The sequence below is a fragment of the Corvus moneduloides genome, chromosome 6 (genome assembly GCF_009650955.1).
Source record: "Corvus moneduloides isolate bCorMon1 chromosome 6, bCorMon1.pri, whole genome shotgun sequence".
Lineage (NCBI taxonomy): Eukaryota > Metazoa > Chordata > Aves > Passeriformes > Corvidae > Corvus > Corvus moneduloides.
The window spans coordinates 5,509,926-5,523,712 of NC_045481.1; the positions used below are offsets into that span (position 1 = coordinate 5,509,926).

A 13,787-nucleotide genomic window follows, 5' to 3' on the forward strand; every position below is an offset into this window, starting at 1 on the left:
CAGCCCCTTGCATGTTGCTTTGAGGGATTTCTTGCAAATAGGGCTTTTTTTATCTCACCATGGTCCTTCTCTGTTCGAGGATGGGATGGGCCCCAGTTTGGGATGGATGTGATTCCTCCCTCCCTCGGCACACCCGTTTTGGCCTCTTCCCCTCCTGCCAGCTCCTCTTTCAAATCTGGCAGCTGCGTGGGCACCTGGTCTCCGATTGCACAGGCAGGATATACCGTTTCCGTGGAGGCCACCAGCAAATAGCTGTGGCTACGTAACCCTGGCAGAGGAGAGGGATGAGGAGAGGGAGGCATCCTGAGCAAAGCAAAAGCCCCCAAAACGTCATCCAGAGGAGCACAGGAGGGTGCAGACCCAGATATCCGGGCATCTGAGGACAGCACATCCTGCAGTCCCATCCCATGCCATACAATGCTCTGCTGCCAGGGCAGTCCCCTCTTGTGCTGCCCAAGGGCACGGAGTGGCAGGGCCTGAATGCACCCATGAGACATCCATGCTGGGTTTCTGGGAGGTCGCTGGGACATGGCACGAAAAATCACTATGCAAGTCAGAGTTTGTCTTTTAGAAAATGTTCTAGGTTTGAAGTTAACCCTGCAGCTGTTGGGGAGCCATCGTGGTGTGCACCTTGAATTCTCCTTTGCTGGGGGAAAATGTTATGTCTCGGTCCTATTCACAGCTTTGGCTCCTTTTGCCTCTTTTCCTTTTGGTTTAGAGGATTTTAATAAATCCCCCTTGCACTGGTGCCTTCAGATCATGCAACATCACCTCCTTTTCTTATCTAGCATAGATTACCAAATTTGACACATCCGTGAACTAGAAGGGACCACTGGGATGAGCTGGTTGAACATTTGGTGTGTCACGAGCCTGGACCAAGCCTGCTAAACACCTCCCTGAAAGTCATCACCATGGTAGGGGATTCATTCTCCTCTCTGCTAAAATTTCCCTGCTAGTGTTGAATTCAGCCCTGAGTGGGACCAGACTGGAGTGGTGTGGTGGGGGTGACCGGCTGCTGACTGTCCTCACCATGACCATCACAGGCTTTGGCCACGCCGCTGTCCCCCACCACCCCAGTACCAAGTTCCCATGGGGTGGTGCAGGTCACAGAGTCTGCAGCAGAGCCCCAAAGCTCCTCACCTGAAGGTCTCCTGCATCCCAGCCCTGCCTGTTGGGGAGCTGAGGCAGAGCAGAGGTGGGGGTCTCTGAGCAAGCTGCCTGCAACTCCCCATGCCCAAGCCCTGCTTTGCCTTTGCCCTCTGAGGGCTTTTTGAACCCAGTCCAAGTCACCTCTGGGACCTGGAGGGCTCAGAAGCAGATTCTGCAATAGATGGGGCTGGTACAGCCGCAGGTGGCATCAGCCTCTTGGCTGACTTGTTGCACTGGGTACGTCTGTCTGCTTCAGTAGGCACCGTGTCCCCTGGGAACAGCACAGCTCCTGTGTCCCTACATCCATCTGCCTGTGCTGTTCCCTCCAAGAAATAATCCCACCTCCCTGTCAAGCACCTCCTCAGCCTTTGAGGATGTTGCCTTGAGGGGCACTTCTGAAAACAGAAATTCATAGAAGTTCATAGAATTACAGAATCATAGAATGGTTTGGTTTGGAAGGGACGTTAAAGGCCATCCCACGAGCAGGGACACCTTCCACTAGACCAGGTTGCTCAGAGCTTCATCCAGCCTGACTCTGAACACTTCCAGGGATGGGGGATTCCTACAGGCTCAAGATTCAGCCTCTCCCCCTTCCCAGGGCAGCAGTGACACGTGTCCCAGCCTGAGATGTCCCCTCACTGTCACACCGTGTGCTTCCCCCACTGTTCACCCAACAGACGCCAAACACCCGAGGGAGGTTGGAATAGGCCAGAGCATCCCCGTCCCAGATCCAGGGAGAAGGGCACATGGTGTAAAGCACCAGGGGTCCTGTTTGCCCACAGGGCTGGAAGCCACCACGACAGGGGACAGAAGTGTCCCCTGCCACGAGCATTGCTGAGCCTTCACAGCACTCCCAGCTCCTGCTCACTTTGGTCCTGCTCCTGCAGCAAAGTCCTGCTGGGTGGGCAGAGGGCAGCCGCTGGCTCTGGAAGAGCTGAGCAGCTCCTGGCAGGATTCTGAGCCAAGTTCTGCGGTTCCTTTGTGCCAGTGCCTCTGCCCAGCCCCTGGGAGCCCCTGAGGGCTCCCAGGAAGGGAACAGCAGTTTATAAACTGGAGTTCTTTCCCTCTTGAACTCTTTCTCTTCGCGTTACCCTGCCAGCTCCAGAACACTGGGCGTACAAAGATCTTAATTCCCTAAATACATCTCTGATTTGCTCTAGGATGATGCTGCCCTTGTGTTGAATGAAGCACACGCCAAGGCTATGCCTGCCAGCAGCCCTGGGACTGCCACAAAATCCCTCCTGTGCCCTCATGGACAGAGCTGCAGGTCCCTGTGACACCCACCACCTCATACAGGGTAGTGGGAGCAGGGGTGGGGGGACACAGGCTCCCATTGGGGCTCAGGAGAAGCGCCCTGATAGTTTGCAGATGTGATTTCATTTTTCAATTGTTTCTAATTTGCTTGAGGTTTTTTTATTTTTTTTTTCAGTTCTAGAAAAGAGACAATTTCTTCAGGGAGTGTTAGCCACAAGCTTCATTTGGCATTGTTTTTTAGTCAATTGGTTTTTCTCATACTATTAGGAATATTGTGTTACATAATGATAAGCTGCAGTGACTTACAGGGACTATAAAGGGAGGCAGTGTGGGAGTGCAGAGCACCAGCCGCCCTCCCCACCCCATCACCTGCCCTTGCTCTGACCTTCAGCAGGTCTATCATCTCCCCAGGTCTCGGTTTCCCCTCCTGTTAAACAGGGTTGATCCATGCTCCAGCTATTATCTTAAAAGCTTTTCCATCCTTAAGTCAGGGAAAAAAAAAAAAAATTTCCCTTTTCTTCCATCCTGAGATGAAGGCATGAGGATTTTCCATACCTTTTCTACCACAGCTGAAATTCATCTGAATCTGAGCAGGTATGACATCATGCCAAAGCATCTCTCTCCCTGCAGAGCTAAGCTGTGGATGAGAAGCTAAGACAGGGATGAGAAGGAGTCGCTCTGCCCACAGAAGCATTTTCCAAAAGCACTGGACAAGTGAAAACAGGAAACCGTAATTGAACTAAATCTGCCTCTTTAACCTCATTATTAGGATTGGGATTATATGCTTCGGAGAAAGTTCAACCTCTGTTTAAAATCTGAGGAGATGTGGATGAATACTGTAAACCACAGGGAGAGAGGGAATGTTCCTGCACTTTGTGAAAAGTCCAACTGGAAGGAAAGACAGGGTGGCATGGAATGGCAGTTCAGCCTGGTGCCCTCCTTCCAGACAGCATGAGGCTGTTGTTGGAGTGAGCACTAAAAATCTCTGGGGAGCCTGGTAATATGCTCTCTCTGCCTGAAGATTAAAGCAAATTTTCCTTCATTTCCATATTTAAAACTGTGTCCACATCCAGTTGGGAAAGATGACGGCGTCTCAAGTTACTTCGTACACTGCAGCCAAGCTCCTGCAGATCCGGCCTCTGCCACCTCTGCTCCCCCCACACAGCACCTGGTGCCCTCAGAAAACCTGACGGCTTCAGCTGCAACAGGAACAGCAAAATCCATCCTTGGGCATGGATTGCCCCGGCCAGGATGTGCAAGCACTGTGTCCTGCTGCTGTTCGTGACATGGGGCAGCTTGCAGCACCTGCCCTGAAGGTGGAGTTTGTACAGAGACCAATCTCCAGCAGCGTCACCCTGCAGTGAGCTCTTCCTCAGGTGCAAAATTGCTGACAGCAAAGCACACTGGGTTGGCAGACAGAGAGATTTTCCACCTGTGCAGTGTTCATGAGCTGAACTCTGGAGAAAAGCAGGAGCAAGGCAGAAGCTCAGAGGTGAAGAGTTATCTCAGGGGCATGTGCTGTTTCTTTTACAGACTCTGCTGATCCTGAAGCACTTCAAGAATAGTAAAACAATTGTTAAATAGTACTTTATCTTCAGGCTGGATAACAGCACAAGCAGCCACTGGCTGCCTAGTGACAGGCAGCTCCATAAAAACACCCACTCAGGAGAGAGGGAGTTGGGATGCCTTGGCCTAATCCTGACGGTACCGCACACCTGGACTCATTCCAGCTGCTGACATTCCCAAACCTGTGAGCTTAAAATGAAACTCTGACTTTCTGGCTGTTCAGGCCTAGTTTGCAAAGACACAGAGCACAAATGTGCCACATCTTGGCTCTGGGCTCCTGGAATTGCAGCTTGGGATGTCAGGGACCCAGGCCTGGAAATGTTGGACTTAAATCTGTGGGCTGAGCAAGCATCCACTCCTCACCAGCAGTTTCTCTGGAGGATCTGCCAGCATGTGGCCCAGGACTGTGGGGGCTGAGAGTGGGACTCTACCAGAGTCCCTGAGACTCTACTGAGAGTGGGACTGCCCCTCGGGGGAGCTGGTGGGGAAGAGGAGTGGGCAGGAGCTGGCAGCAGGACAGGGGCAGAGCAGGAGCATGGCTTGTGCACAGGACGCCGCTGGCTCAGCGTGACCCAGGAAATTAAATGAGGAGAGAGAAGGGGGCTGGCTTTCTCCTTGGGTGTTTGTTTTTATACACTGAATTTCCTGCTTGGGGAATCTAAGGGCACCCCACAGCCCTCCCCAGGCTGTCCCAAAGGTGGAGGCGGGCTGTGGAGCAGTGGGCTGCCCGTCTCACTCCGATGGAGGAAGAAGCGTTTACGGTAGAGGTGACCTTTCTAAATCCCTGCTTTGGACAGACATTTCCAATAAGTGCTGAAGAAAAGCCTGCCAGTTCCAGCTTTCTCAGCCTGCTCTCCATTTTCCTTCCATCCTCTCCAGGCTGAATTTAATCCGAGAAGGTTCCTTTGAGCTTTTGTGTGTTGCTGGGGGAGATGTGGGCGCACAAGGGATCGCGTTACAACTTTCATTTCCTGAAATGTTTGAGGGAACATCCAGGGTTTTATCCACACATCAGGCAAAGTTGAGGGCTCGGATTTCAGGTCTTGTCACTCAGCTGTCACCAAACAAATGAGCCTCTCAGAGCTGGAGACGGAGAGAGCTACCTGCTATTCGTGACCCCGAAAGCAGGTGATCACTCATGGGAAAAGCAGGTAGAATTAATCATTCTGCTGTTCTCCATTTCCTCCCCCTTTTTTGGCTGACCTGGACACAGTGTGAAATCTGTCCTGGGGGGTGAACGGAAGTGGGGGGGGGGGGGGGGGAATTAACTCCTTCCTGCCGGTAGAAATACAAAGCAGAGCGAGGTGAGAAAGAGCTCCAGGCTGCCTCCCCAGGCTGGCTCTGCTGTGAAAAGCTTGCTGCGAGGTCAAGCCTAATCGAGGAGAGCTCAGCAACCTGTGCCTGGCTCAGCTCCAGGGCCTCCCTGCTCCTACCTGACGACTGGCCAGGGAGTTATTTCCAGGGGGATGCCCTCAGCACCTTCCATCCCTCCTTTCCACCATCCGCCTGTTGCCAACCTCATCCGTCTCCCTTTTGGGGAAATAGAGAGCCGGGGGGTGGGTAGGGGTCTGAAGCCGAGGGCCTGAAACTACCCCCAGTCTAGGCAGGTGTGTGCTGGAAAGGGGGATTTGGGCAAGGGGGGCATCCCATGGCATCCTCCCCAACCCTTTGACAGCCAACCCCTTCCCTGCCTGCAAGCGGGAAGCGCCTCTGCGCTGTTTGCTGTGAAAGTAACTCCTGGTTTGCGAGTCCTTGCTTGGCTTTCCCGCCGTGCAGGGCTGGAGCCCCGGGCAATATTTATCCTTCCTCTTCACCGAGCCCGTGGTTTGGGAAAAAAACGGAGCTGGAGCTTATCCATCCTCGAGGCGTAGAGCCCGCAGCTGCTCTCCCTAGAAACCTCCTTCATTTCCCCGGGGGTTCCCCCTTTTCTGCCCGAGGTGATGGGAGCGGCTGCGCTGCTTTGTGACGGATCACGGTGGAGCTGGGTGAGAGCCCCGGGAAGGGCGAAGAGGGCGAGCCTGGACCGGAGGGCACGGACCGACCTGTCCATCCCCTAAGGTCCCGGCGGGTGGCACAGCGGGACCGGTCCCCTTCCCCAGCCGGACAGCCGAGGTCGGGGTCGCCGCACACCGAGAGAGGGGGGTCCATGCTCCCCCCGCAGCGCCGGCTCTTTCCCCGGCTCCTTCCGCGGCCGCAGATGAACTCAAGCAGCTGCGCGGCCCCCGCGCGGTTTGCGCGTCCATGAGCGGGATTTGCGCCCTCCGCCCTTGCCCCCACGAGCCAGGCGCTGTCCCGGCCGGCCGGGAGGTCCCCCCCTGCCCCGGCCATACTCCCCCAAAAGGGTCGTGGGAGCAGGAAGCCTGGCGGGATCTGCGCCGGGTCCCCCGAGGGGGCGGCCGGGGCCCGTCCGGAGGGAGGAGAGAAACTATCCAGAATCCCGGGCCCCGGCTCCCGGCTCCCCCGCAGCCGGAGCCGAGGAGGGCGAGGGGTGGGCACGGATCCGCTGCCCCGTCCGGCCACGGGTGGGGGTTCCGCGAGGGGCTCTGGAGCGGGGCCGGGGGCCGGGGCCCGCTGAGGATCGAGCGGGAGGGACGCGCAGCGCTCTGGCCGGGCAAGACCCTCCTGCAGAGGGTGACATTTCTCCACGGCCCAAGACCCCGAGCACAAACACGGCAGAGACATAAATAAACACGCACTTAATGATGCAAAACGCTAACAAGGAGGACCGGCACCAACGAGGCCCCGACGGGGCGAGCGGCGGGGCCAGGCGCTCCCTCCCGGCCGGGCACCGGGCTATCTCGGGGCGACCGCAGGCAAAACGGGTCCTCCGGCCGCGTCCTTGCTCCCTTACGAAGCCACCGCCTTCCCCGCAGCCCCGAACCTCCGCTGCAGCCCGTGGGGAGGGGGTGAGGGTGGGCAGAGGGGCACGGGCTCGCCCCTGCAAAGAAAAGCGCAGCCTGGGTGTTCTGCCATCAGCATTGTTTAATTTAGACTGTTTAGGTACAATAGAAAATAAACCCGAAAGCACATGCGATTTTTGGTAACAAATACTCGAGACAGGCAGCGTCATCCGCGGGCTCTCTGCAAGCCGGAGGAGGAAGGCGGCGAGCGGGCACAGACGGGAGAAGGCAACGGGAAACTGGCGGGGCAGTTTAGGAGAAAATGGCTGTCGACTTTTATTATTACTATTATTATCCTAATTTTTAGCCACATTGATGCATTTCACCACCGAAGAGGAGAAAGGTGGGGGACGTGAGTCCACGGGAGCCCACTCAGTATCTGCCTCGCACGGCCGCGGTCAGACACAGGCACTACGTAAAACTCTAATACTGCAGCTTTTGATTTTTTTTTCCCCACTCTTTTTTCTTTCTTTCTTTTTTTTTTTTTTTTTAAATTTAAACTATATCGAAATCTCTTTGGTAAGGCTAAATACGAAAAATGTAAACGTAACTTCCCCTCCCGCCTCCCACTCTGACACAGGGCTCAGTACAGCGGTTCTCTCCCTCTGTCCCCGTCCCAGCTCCTCGAGGACCGGGCCAGGAAAGAGCAGGGATGCGCCGGCAGACCCTGCCCCACCGCGCCCGCGGTGCTGGGATTTATTTGGGTGGAATCGGATCCAGCTGGGGTTGGGGTTTTTATTTTCTTTCCCCCCCCCTTTTTTTTTTCTTTTCCTTTTTTTTTTTTTTTTTGCAATTCCCGTTGGGACTTCATTTGAACTCGAAGGGCTGGTGAGGGTTATTGCTGCTCTCTGCGTTTGGCTACGTGGAAAAAAAAATAATTAAAAAATCGTGGTGATGGTGGGAAGCGCTGGGGGGGAACTGGAGCAAGAGCCGATGTGGGGTTGTGTGAAAAGAGCCGATAGTCCCGTTAAGAATCAGCGGGTGAGCTGTAAAACCGGGTGCTGTCCTCTATGTACAACCCAGAGCCTCTGTCCCCGAGCAGAACCTCCTCTCCGGATACTCCGGCCGCCCGCCGAGGCCCTTTAGGATCCCAGATCCACCAGGCTGGACGTGAGGGGTCCCAGCAGCGAGTCCTGGAGCTGGTGGCCTTGGAGGCTGTGAGGGGTCTGGGATGCGGCTAAGCCGCTCAGGGAATAGCCGGAGCTCCTGGCGTGGTTGAGGTTCCCCTGCAAGAGCAGGACCGAGTTCTGATCCGGGCTTTGGGGAGGAGAAAACTCTTCCTCGGAGCTCGACATGAGGGGTTTGCTCCCATCCAGAGGCGAGAGTTGGTTCGGTTTGTTGGTGGCCGCGTTGTTGTTTTCCGTGTTCTCTCTGCGGAAAGGCGAAAAAAAATATATATATATAATCCCACAACGGGGATGTTAGGGCTGGCATGAGGCGGCGGGGATGGGCATTGTGCTAATGTCCCCCGTAAACCCTTCGCGTTTAGTTCCAGCGTGGGAGCAGATGCTTCTCAAGGGGGGAAAATAAGCCTTATAATTTCATAACGGATGGTCCCTATTTCTTTTACACCTCCTACAAATAGGTACACTGAACAGACCGGTAATTTAGGTGAGGAGGGAAAATTGGAGGAAGGGATTTTTTTGAGGGGCGGCTTTTCTTTCTTTTTAATTGAAAATGAAAGTGCGGCCCGGGACGAGCAGGGTGGGGGACTTTGCCTAGGAGGCTCAGTGTGGAGGTTGCTGAAGGAGATGCCCTCCGTGGCTCTCTGCCTCGCCGGGCCGAGCGGCCACCTCGCACCGAGGCCACCGCGTCGCCTGCCGGGGTGGCCTCGGCCCGGGGCGGCGGCCCGGCCCGGCCAGCGCGTCCTCATCCCGGTCTCCCTCTGGTTCCCCCCACCTCTCCGTCCCGGAGCTGCATCTCTCTCCTCCGGGCTTCAGAGCTACCCTGCCCGACCCCCGACAACACACGACCCGGCATTCCGACCGCTTCCCGGAGGCTCCGGGTCCGCATCGCTCCCGGTTTCTTCGGGGAGGCAGGCAGCAAACAAAGGCGGCGGAGCGGCCTGGAAGAGGACGGTGAGCGGCTCGTTGTTCCCCCAGGGCAGGTGAGGTCGAGTGGATCTCGGGTGAAAAACCCATTTGGGTTTCCACGGAAGGGGAAAACACAACGCGGTTTACGAAAAAAAAAAAAAAAGAAAAGAAAAAAAAAAGGGGGGGGATTTGGAGGGAACCGTGTGTTTTCGTCGCTCCCATCCGGCTCCGGGAACTCGCCGCGCTCTCGGAGCAGCTCCCGGGGTTCCCAAACGCCCTCCGCACGGCGGAGCAAGGAAAAAATCGGGGGACGGAGGGGTGGCACGTACCTTTCCTTCGCCTCCGCCGCTCGGTCCCGTTGCCTCCTGTTCTTGAACCAGTTGCTGACCTGGGTAGTGGTGAGACCGGTGGCTTCCGCCAACTCCCGCTTCTCCCGGGGGGACGGGTAGGGGTTGTGGGCGTACCATTCCCGCAGCACGCCCCGGGATTTCTCCTTGAAGCAGTAGCTGGTTTCCTCGCCATCCCAGATGGTGCGGGGCAAAGGGAATTTTCGGCGGACGCGGTATTTGCCGACGGCGCCCAAGGGTCTGCCCCGCAGCTTCTCGGCTTCCACGTAGTGCGCCTTCAGCCAGAGCTGCTGCAGCTTGGGGTGGTTGTGGGGGGAGAACTGGTGGCTCTCCAGGATCTTGTAGAGCTCGCGGAAGTTGCCGCGGTGGAAGGCCACCACCGCCTTGGCCTTGAGGACGCTCTCGTTCTTGTGCAGGTGGTCGCAGGCCGGCAGCGACCAGAGGAACCGGCCCAGCCTCTCCAGGTTCCCCCCTTGCTGCAGCACCTCGCAGACGCAGGCGACCTGCTCCTGCGTGAAGCCAAACGACGGCAGCATCGACATGGCCGAGCGCGGCGGCGGCCGCAGGAGGACGAGGAGAAGGAGGAGGACGAGGACGAGGAGGAGGCGACGGGCACCCCGCGGGAGCGCGGCGGCGGAGGGGCGCGGAGTAGGCGCCCGCCGGGCCCGGTCCCGGTGCTGATCCCGATCCCGGTGCCGGCCCCAGAGCGGGGAGGCGCTGCGGCAGCCGGGGGCGGTGTGTCGGGCGAGCGGGGATGCTCGTCGCGGTGCCGGGGGGACTTTGTCCCCGCTCCGCCGCCGCCGCGCTTAAAGCGCCCGAGCCCCCGCGCCGCGCTGATTGGGCACCCCCGGCCCGGCCCGGCCCAGCCCGGCCAGCCCAGCCCAGCCCAGCCCAGCCCGGCCCGGCGGGCAGAGCCTCGGCACGGGCGGGCGGGGCCTGGCGGCGGGGACACGGCCCCGGCCGCGGCTGCGCGTCCCGCCGCCGCCTCTGCGCGGGTGCGGCCCCGGCGGCTGCGGGGGGAGCCCCGCCGCCCGCGCCCCCGGGCGCATCTCCGGGGAAGCCGCTGCCGGCGGGCTCTTGTCTTTCTTTCTTCCATCTTTTTTCCGCCCCAAAACTCCTGCCCCCCGCCCGCTCGCCGTCCCCTGCCAAGGCAGCCCGTGTTTAATTACCTTAGAGCTGGGGATGAATAAATACTGCTTTAGTGAAGAGCTGAATAACGCGCGGGGCCCGTGCGCCCCTTCCTGCCCCTCGCTCTTGCCCCGTTCGCCGCGGGGGGGGCCCGGCGGGTCGGGGCAACCCCGTGCAGACCGCGGGCAGCAGCGCTGCACCCACCGGCGGCGCTTTAATTAGCCTAATCCTCATTTGCACACCCCCGCTCAAAAGCAATTATTTAAAAAATTAGAAAACAATTAGGCTCCCTAAGCAAAGATAATCTATTGTCAGCAGGGAGGTGAGGACAATGCGGTGAGATAAGGGCAGGGCGCGGGGGGCCGGGGGTGTCTTTATGGCTGTATTTATCTTTGATTAGATAAGTCGAAGCCCGTATTTTAAGCACACTCCAGAACGCTTTGGATTCAGGAATGAGTTCGTTCCGCGGGTGCTAAGAGCCATCGCGGGGCTCTTTAAAACCTGTTTGTCCTCACTAAGACAGTCGGATTTATTTGACCTACCAAGTCGGATTTATTTGAGTTTACTGCTGCAATGGAAGAGGAGCCCGTTCTCGGCTGAGGAGGAGCCGCAGGGCTCGGAGCCGGGGCCGGCGGCGCTCCCGCTGCCCGCTCCCTGCCCGCAGCCTCTGCCCGCGCTACGACGTTGGAAAGGCCGATATTTTCCTAAATCCGGATTGTTGTTTTTCCCACGTACTTCGTGTCTCGGGTCTGTTTAAATTAAGCCCCTGCCACCCAGTCTGTACAGCGACTGTACTATGTCCGCTGGAGTCAGGGCGCTTCCATATCCCATGACCATGTGTCTGGTAATTTTCCCTTGCCATTTTATTTTAGTACTTATGATGTTGCAGATGAAGTCTTAAAGAGCTGCAATGTCCTCCCAGAAGGAATGTCTACTTGGAACAGATCCTTATTGACAAGGCAGCTGTGTGGGGACCGGAACGAAGCCTTAAACCCGGCTCTAAAATCAACTAATACCCTAAAGTCTGGAGCAAGTGCGCAGATTTATAAGGCATGGACTCGCCCGCGGCCACGTCCTGGAGGAGCAGCGCCCTGCCCAGCCTGGGGGTGGGTTCCTCCATCCCTCATTTCTATTGTTATTAATTTAAAATTTTATTTTCTTCTTTCTAATGAGGGGCTCAGCTCGGGAGGAGCACGGACCTGAGGGTTTGTGACTTCTGGATGAGGAGGAGAGAAACGCAACGCGGGACTGGGGGAAGACCCTGGGCACTATAACGAGAGCGGGCTTCTCTTGCCCTCACATTTCTCCTTTTTTTGTTGTTCTCTTTTTCTTTTTTTTTTTTTTTTTTCCTGCTGTAAAAGGCCGACCAAAACAAACACCGCTCTTGCTGGGAATAAGCAAATTATCCCGATGCGGCCGGCGGAAGAGCTGACAGACACGGGCGAGGGCTGAGCCGAGGCTTCCTCGCGATTCTTGAGCGGGACTTTATTCTTCCGTCTCATCAAAATTCCAATAAGGAGGGGACAGACCCGCCGGGGTCTACCTGGGAGTTGCTACAGGCAAGGACCACTGAACATCAATGTTTGTTAAGGCTCCGGGGCTGGTTTTCCTAAAAATTTGGAACCTTTCATTTTAAACCACAGAAAGAGGCAAATGTATTTCCAGAACACCCCATCCCATTTAGCCCTTGAAAAATCACAAAAGCAACAACAAAAAAGAGAGTTTCGAGCCGCTCAAAAAATAAAATATAAACTAGGGCAGACGAAAATAAGCAAAAAAAGCTACCGCACAACACAACGGCGTTGGGACTGCCGCCGGCCCCTCTCGGTCCTTCCTTTGCCGGCGGAGCAGGAGCAGCCCGGCAGCATCGCCCCGGCAGCATCGCCCCGCTGGACCTCCCCGGGGCTGCCCCCCGCAGCCGGGGCCTGGCCCCTCCGCGCCCGCGGAGAGGCGGCGGCAGAACGAGGGGGCCTCCGCTCCTCGCCCCCATTGCCCGGGCACCCATGGGCTCTGCTTGTGCGGGAAATTCATTTTTTCCCTTATTTATTCGATGTATTTATACAACGCAGGGCGGGGATGAAGATGGAGCCCACGCAATGCGCTGCGGGTTTTTCCTCGATTTCGCCAGAAAATCAAAACAAAGCAGAAAAAAAGTAAACCGAATATATCCCCCATCTCCTCCCGAGCTTAGAAATAAAGCTCTTCCCCAAGCAAAAGTAAAATTTATTTTTTTTTCTTTAAGTGTGAGGGTCTGAAGGAAACAAATAGAGCAACAAAATAAAACCAGCGGCGGTTTTTTGGGAGCCGCTTCTCGTCGGGATGAGAGCCGGGACTGGAGGCTGGGAGCCGGCGGGGCAGAAACACAACGCTGCCGTTCGCCGAACCTTTCGAAGGCGAAATCCAAAACCGACCCATTAAGTCAATGAGGTTTGTGTTGTAGAGGCTCCTTTCCCATCCACTTGCTGTTCTGAAAAATAGATCGCATTTCGTTATCTCGAGTGAGGATCTGCAACGTGATACCGGATCCGCGCCGCCTTCCCTGCCGAATGCGAGGCGCAGGGAGACAGCCAGCTTCCCGGCTTATTCCCCAACAATAAAGGATTTGTATTTTCTTTCCCCCCCCCCTCCCCCCTCCTTTATTATTCTATTTTTTAATGAGGAAGAACAAACCCCTCTCCATATGCACCGCTCTTGTCTTGCAGGAGCCTCTGGCCCGGCTCGCCTGCAAACCGGTGCGACCTTTAATTACTTGTTAGTAAATTGCCCTCCCGACACCTGTAAAAACAAAGCCGGTGTCCGCGGGGCGGGGGCCGTGTCCCTGCCCGGGCCCCCGCGCCCCGGGGGTGCCCGGCGAGGGGGTCCCCCCGCACCCAGCGGGGTCAGGCCGGGCCGGGGCTGTCGGAGGAGGGCCGGGCCGGGATGATGGGGCAGGATAAGGATGAGGATGAGGATAAGGCCTTCCCGATGTGGCCGATCCCCAGGGCACAAAGGGCTCTTTCTTCGCGCACTTACCGGGACATTTTTCAAAGCATTAGAGGTGATCACGCGTTGTTTTTTTCTCTCCGAGGGCCGATACGTCTTTCTGTCCCTGTCCCCCCCCCATTCATCCTTATTTCCTCCTGCTTTTGCCATGGGACCCCCAGATCCCCCTCCCCTACCCCCCCCCCCCCCTTTGCTCTTTGCTAATGTACCTTCTGAATGCTGATTCTTTTAAGCTACGAAGAATTTCCTTTTGGGAGGTGAAACCCTCCAGCTCCTCCTGTTCAGAGGAAAGTGCTATTGATGGTAATACGGGGTGACACTAAATAAACAGTTAAAGCAGGGCTGGAAAGATGGAGTTAATTATCCAGTGAGCTACATTTAAACCGAGACCAGGAGGGGCTGATTTGTTTTGGCGCAGGGAACTGAGA

At 56.6% G+C, this 13,787-nt stretch overlaps 1 protein-coding gene and 1 long non-coding RNA gene across 2 annotated transcripts; one reads left to right on the forward strand and one right to left on the reverse strand.

Moving 5' to 3' along the window:
• Positions 1–7,326: 7,326 nt before the first annotated feature.
• Positions 7,327–10,076, reverse strand: SIX1 (SIX homeobox 1). Its single transcript, XM_032112627.1, has 2 exons — positions 9,232–10,076; positions 7,327–8,240 (listed from the first exon to the last, which is right to left on the reverse strand). The coding sequence occupies exons 1-2, from the start codon at positions 9,789–9,791 to the stop codon at positions 7,952–7,954; spliced, it is 849 nt and encodes a 282-aa protein (XP_031968518.1). The 5' UTR covers positions 9,792–10,076; the 3' UTR covers positions 7,327–7,951.
• A 202-nt stretch (positions 10,077–10,278) lies between these two features.
• LOC116445717 lies at positions 10,279–12,995 on the forward strand. The gene is made up of 2 exons (XR_004240863.1): positions 10,279–11,483; positions 11,739–12,995. It is a non-coding gene; the product is annotated as an uncharacterized LOC116445717 (long non-coding RNA).
• The last annotated feature ends 792 nt before the right edge of the window (positions 12,996–13,787 follow it).

Bases quoted from the DNA above. Each gene is read 5' to 3' on its own strand.
- SIX1 (XM_032112627.1), bottom strand. From the start codon at position 9,791: ATGTCGATGCTGCCGTCGTTTGGCTTCACGCAGGAGCAGGTCGCCTGC. The intron at 8,241-9,231 runs GTACGTGCCACC...GCCTTTCCGCAG, and splicing joins GCGGCGGAGGCGAAGGAAAG to AGAGAACACGGAAAACAACA.